Consider the following 6,079-nt stretch of genomic DNA (forward strand, 5'->3'; position numbering starts at 1 on the left):
ACTACTACATATTGTTTAAAATTAAGTGTTGTAGATTAAACCTTTTCATAGATAGCTTCATGTATGACAGCACTATCATTTGTATATTTTGTATATTATTATATAATATTTCTATTAAAGGGACTTCACCCTTTTTGCAAAAAAATATATGTTAATGACGTTTAGAAGATATAGAACACTTTCCTGGGAGTCTTTATGTGTGTAATATATGGTTTTAGATATTTTAGATTTTAGCAGTGAGCCCAGTGTCTCTGATGTCATGGACACTGGGCTCACTTACTTCCTGCACTACATGTTGTCCTAGTAAGACAGCCCTCCCCCTATCCACAAGGAGGAGCAGAACCTTCCTGGATGAATACAATCTATTCTATATTGGAGAAGTTGTACCCAACACATGGCAAGAAACCCAAAGCCACAACAGCTACATCGCTATTGCAACACCCACAACACCATCTTACACACTACACCCACACACACACTCACACGGCAGTGACGTCACACACTTACCTTCGCAGTGTTCGGGACCTATCTCCTCCTATCGCGCCGAACGCCAAAACTCGACACCACCCGCCAAACACTGGCACTGGCACTGCCACCAAAAATGCCTCCCTTCCACACTCACGCCGCCAATGCATTTGTTTACTACAAACATTATCGCCCGAAGCACCCACACCCCCGGAACACTGTTGCCCTTTCACCACGCTAAATTCGCCAGGTCTATGCAAGTGAGCACAAATTACATCCAAATTACCATTTTGGTCATTTGGATTCCATGTAAGCATGTTGTGCAACTGAAATAGCAACCTATCTACAAGCTTGTAGATAGGTTGCTATTTTCGGTTATTATTTTAAGATTGGAGCATTTGAAGTGGGCAAACTAGCAAGATTAGGTTGATTGGTTCAGCTGGTTTCACAAATTGCACATTAGGACTTGGCCATACAATATTTTCAGTCATGAGATTTTGTTTTGCTTTCAACCATGAATATTTCACTCTCCTCCCTGCATTACTATGCGAACAACACAGTTTTGTACAGTATTGAACTGTTGACCCCACGCACTCATGCATTGGCCACTGCAAGCAAGCCTGCAGGCTGCTTTTGATGCATTGCAAATTGCTCTATTACATTTTAGTCATAAGCTTGTCTTAAACTCTGACAAGACTATGGAAGAGTGCTGATGAACGGATGGAAATAATATATGAAATATTGATACATTCTCCTCAAGGCTGAAAGAGACGTTTGCCACATATTGGGGAAATTGGATTTTTTTTAAACGTAAATCTTCTCTTCTGGGGGTCCATGGCAAAAAGATATTTTCAGATGTACAGTGTTGACGTCGTGCATATATCAATTTGGGGGTCCTCGACATGAAGAAGTTGGTCTATTTCTATAATTCATTGTCCTGTCCGCTCTAGGTGGCAGAGTGGGGCATCCAGAAGCTAGGCCTCTCAGAGTACGCCGGCCGCTGTGCGGGGACCTACAGTGGAGGCAACAAGCGCAAACTCTCCACAGCCATCGCCATGATTGGGTGCCCGGTGCTGGTGCTGCTGGTGAGTTGGCCAATGGCGACAGTCCTTTTCCTGGACGGAGCCCCATTGTTTGGGCTGTTGGGTTTTGTGCAGGGATTTGTCAATGAAATGGTCTACGGGTCCATATGGTGAGCCATATGGGTGCAGTCTAGCCCTGCTTCAAATGCTTTATTTACTGGCAGTGGCAGGAGATGGCACCGACTGGCACCGACTGGCACCGTGCCCTGAATATTGCCCATATTATGTTACATGCAAGGTTGGATTTGCAGGGGGGTTTCATGTGATCATCATTCTGTTGATATCCCTCTCTGGTCATTCACTTTCATCAGCAGATCTATGTGAGCTTGTAGATCATCTATTTTCACTATTTTAAAATAATTGAAAAAAGGAATGAATTTGGACATAATTATAGTCTCTGTCGTCTTATATAAAACTTTTCATATAAAGAGAGAAATCACACCAATGTGAAGTGAGCGGTGGCTTTGGAGTCAAGCACAGTCGTTGACTTAATAGAATGTTCGACCTCTGCGTGTAACGCACAAAAAAGCACATACATACTGTATGGACACACATAGCTGTGCATAGGAGACGGTGTGCCACTGCTCAAAAAGCGCATCACGCAGCGTTTAGAGCTTGCAGATCTGCTACTTGTGTGTGATGCTGTAGTATTATCAAGTAGGTAAAGTAGTGTATACAGACAGAACGGTGACATTGTGGCCGACAGCAACGACGTGCGGTTTTCACCCGCCTGCAACGGCGTGCTCGTTTGTGTGTCTATGCAGGATGAGCCTACGACGGGGATGGACCCTCACTCTCGACGCTTCCTATGGAACGCCATCATGAGTGTCATTCAGGATGGGAGGGCCGTGGTTCTGACATCACACAGGTACTAAAACATTCAGGATGGGAGGGCCGTGGTTCTGACATCACACAGGTACTAAAACATTCAGGATGGGTGGGCCGTGGTTCTGACGTCACACAGGTACTAAAACATTCAGGATGGGTGGGCCGTGGTTCTGACGTCACACAGGTACTAAAACATTCAGGATGGGAGGGCCGTGGTTCTGACGTCACACAGGTACTAAAACATTCAGGATGGGTGGGCCGTGGTTCTGACGTCACACAGGTACTAAAACATTCAGGATGGGTGGGCCGTGGTTCTGACGTCACACAGGTACTAAAACATTCAGGATGGGAGGGCCGTGGTTCTGACATCACACAGGTACTAAAACATTCAGGATGGGTGGGCCGTGGTTCTGACATCACACAGGTACTAAAACATTCAGGATGGGAGGGCCGTGGTTCTGACATCACACAGGTACTAAAACATTCAGGATGGGTGGGCCGTGGTTCTGACGTCACACAGGTACTAAAACATTCAGGATGGGTGGGCCGTGGTTCTGACGTCACACAGGTACTAAAACATTCAGGATGGGAGGGCCGTGGTTCTGACGTCACACAGGTACTAAAACATTCAGGATGGGTGGGCCGTGGTTCTGACGTCACACAGGTACTAAAACATTCAGGATGGGTGGGCCGTGGTTCTGACGTCACACAGGTACTAAAACATTCAGGATGGGAGGGCCGTGGTTCTGACGTCACACAGGTACTAAAACATTCAGGATGGGTGGGCCGTGGTTCTGACATCACACAGGTACTAAAACATTCAGGATGGGTGGGCCGTGGTTCTGACGTCACACAGGTACTAAAACATTCAGGATGGGTGGGCCGTGGTGCTCACATCACATAATCGATATTGATTTTAAAAGTTTGGGGAGAAACATTTTAAATGTCACTTTTTTCTTTCAAATTATTTTTATCGATAAAATAGCAAACCTACAAGCTCACAAAGCCTCGCAATGCGAAGTGTTATAAAAAAAAAATGCTTGTTTGTTGAAAAAGTTATAAAAATTATTATTACTAAGAAGATAATCGATAGTTGCTGTCCTAGTACAAAATACAAATTACTCACTTTTATAGTGTATAGTGCCAAGTCACGAGAAGATATAGAATCACACTTCACATGTAGAGCAGAGAACCAGGGATCAAGTCTATTGACAGAGAGAAACCAAGAGAGACCGACAGAGACAGTGAAGCAGAGAGAAAACATTTGCTCTTATTATAGTGAAATAGTCAATCTTTCACCATACATGTACAGGCTGCCTAAAGCTATAGTTTGTTCCAGCCTCCATCAAGCTTCGGAAATCTAATGCTAAATATTTTGTGCAATAGAACAACGTGAAATAAACAAGAATGGCACTTTTTATCACAGTTTATCTTGTATGACTTCATGTTGTCAATGTTAAATGACCAGTAGTCAAATGTCTCTTTTATTTTGTAAGATATTTTTATGTGAAGCAACTGTCTAGCATTGTGAGAAACGCAGCAAACGCTTTGTGATGTTTTTCTGAAGCAGCAGACTGTAGCACTGTGCCCAGGATAAATGTCCCCTCTGGGTTAATAAACCTTAGCCCCATTACTCCAACTTCCCATTGAATGAGGTGATTCATTGGAGATTGTGTGATTACTCTTCTCACCCTTAGAGCTCTGCTCATATGAAATAGCATGCCGTAACTTATTGTTTTTCTTTTCCACCAGCATGGAGGAGTGTGAGGCCCTTTGCACACGTCTGGCCATCATGGTCAATGGAACCTTCAAGTGTCTGGGCACCATCCAGCATCTCAAATACAAGTATGATCTTTTTAACTTTTTTGTACCTCAGGTTTTAGGTTGTCTTTCATAAAATGTACAAAAATTATTTTAGAAGGACTTTTCAAAATCGGGCTCAGGTCTAAATAGGTTAAGTATACTTTTTCAATGACACTTTTGGTTTAGCTTTTTGCAAGATAAGTACCAGTTCTTCTCATCTGAGTTGCCAAAGAGTTGCTCAGCACAGCACTTTTCACAGTTTGCTTATTACAACAATTTTAGAAGCGGGAAAAAAGCTGCTTTGGGGGAGATGAGATTACAGATCTCACCGCTCCTCTACCTCTCTTCTCCGTTCGTCCAGATTTGGCGAAGGCTACGTGGTGACCATGAAGATCAAGACGGCCAGGGCCGGGACCCCGCCAGACCTGGGCCCCGCCGAGAGCTTCATGGAGAGCAGCTTCCCCGGCTCCGTGCAGAGAGAGAAGCACTACAACACCTTGCAGTACGAGATCGCCTCCTCCTCCCTCGCCAGGATCTTCCAGCTGGTGGTGGCCAACAAGGACAGGCTCAACATTGAAGACTACTCTGTTTCACAGACCACGTTAGACCAGGTACTGTATTATAGGGCATAGCAGTATGGACAGTAGGACAGTAGACTACTCTGTTTCACAGACCACCTTAGACCAGGTACTGTATTATAGGGCATAGCAGTATGGGCAGTAGGACAGTAGACTACTCTGTTTCACAGACCATGTTAGACCAGGTACTGTATTATAGGGCATAGCAGTAGGACAGTAGACAACTCTGTTTCACAGACCACGTTAGACCAGGTACTGCATTATAGGGCATAGCAGTATGGGCAGTAGGGCTCTGTTTCACAGACCAAGTGTGTAAACACAGACATTGAAGACATTGGGTCGGAGATGAGACATTGGTTGAGAATGAGATGATGTATGATAAGCGCCCTCACTTGACACAAGTGTGATTTTTTTTTTAAATATATTTTGATTTCTTTTTTTTAATAGTTCAAATAGCCAATCTACAAGCTCACAATGTGTTGATGTGGATCAGCTAGTTGAACAATTTAAAAATGTTTTTCAAAATAGTAAAAAAGGCTTAAACGTTTAGGGATAAGGGGTAAGGAAGTGAAAATAGGGCCATGTGTGAAACCACTGTGTTAAACAGTCATCTTAAACGCACTTGTATGTCAAATAAAGAAAATAGCAGCAATTTCCATCACATGTTCTATTTCCGTTGAATGTTACTCTTTTTGACAAAAGTTTCACCTATTATGACATTGCCAGAATAGGGAAGCTAGGATTCTGTGGTTACCTTGTCAGTAAATGTGTGTTCTATTATCACAGGTATTTGTGAACTTTGCCAAACAGCAGGCAGGAGAAGAGGAGGAAATGACATTGCATCGGCGGGGAGCTGGCGGGCGACGAGAAATAAAGAAGATATCACCGGTCGGGTCGAAAGGAAAAAGTGAAAAGAAATAATGGACCTGAAAACGCTTGACGCCTATAACGTTGCAAATGTAATGGTGTTTAGCATGCAGGGCAGGAAACACGGTGAAAACAGCAATTTTTACTTTCTCATACACACACCGGGACAAGAAAATGAGGCTGGCTGGGTCTCTGCCAAAGGGTACATTTCTGTTATTGTGTTTCTGAAAAAATGGAACAAAAACTAAATCAGCCACGACAAGAGTACTTTGGCAGGTTATATTATTTTTGTATGTTTGTGCTGCGTTTGTTTTGTTTTTTACAGCACAGAGGACCTACAGCAAAAAGGATAGTGTAATAGAATATTAACATTCCACGTTGCTCTATTGAGGGATTCATTGTTTGTAATTCACACCTAGATTTGGGTGGATAACAGAGAGATGTCTGTCTACGGGA

The 6,079-nt window shown here is 43.4% G+C and overlaps 1 protein-coding gene across 1 annotated transcript in view; it reads left to right on the forward strand.

Moving 5' to 3' along the window:
- abca4b (ATP-binding cassette, sub-family A (ABC1), member 4b) overlaps positions 1-6,079 on the forward strand; it is a gene marked incomplete at both ends in the record, with an annotated part of 98,007 nt that overhangs the window by 89,363 nt on the left and 2,565 nt on the right. The window contains 5 exons of the mRNA XM_083782637.1: positions 1,416-1,550; positions 2,312-2,415; positions 4,128-4,220; positions 4,540-4,789; positions 5,543-5,663. Coding sequence (XP_083638763.1) covers positions 1,416-1,550; positions 2,312-2,415; positions 4,128-4,220; positions 4,540-4,789; positions 5,543-5,663 — 703 coding nt within the window. The remainder of the gene's footprint in view (positions 1-1,415; positions 1,551-2,311; positions 2,416-4,127; positions 4,221-4,539; positions 4,790-5,542; positions 5,664-6,079) is intronic.

The sequence above is a fragment of the Protomyctophum parallelum genome (assembly GCF_964188405.1).
Source record: "Protomyctophum parallelum genome assembly, chromosome: 14".
Lineage (NCBI taxonomy): Eukaryota > Metazoa > Chordata > Actinopteri > Myctophiformes > Myctophidae > Protomyctophum > Protomyctophum parallelum.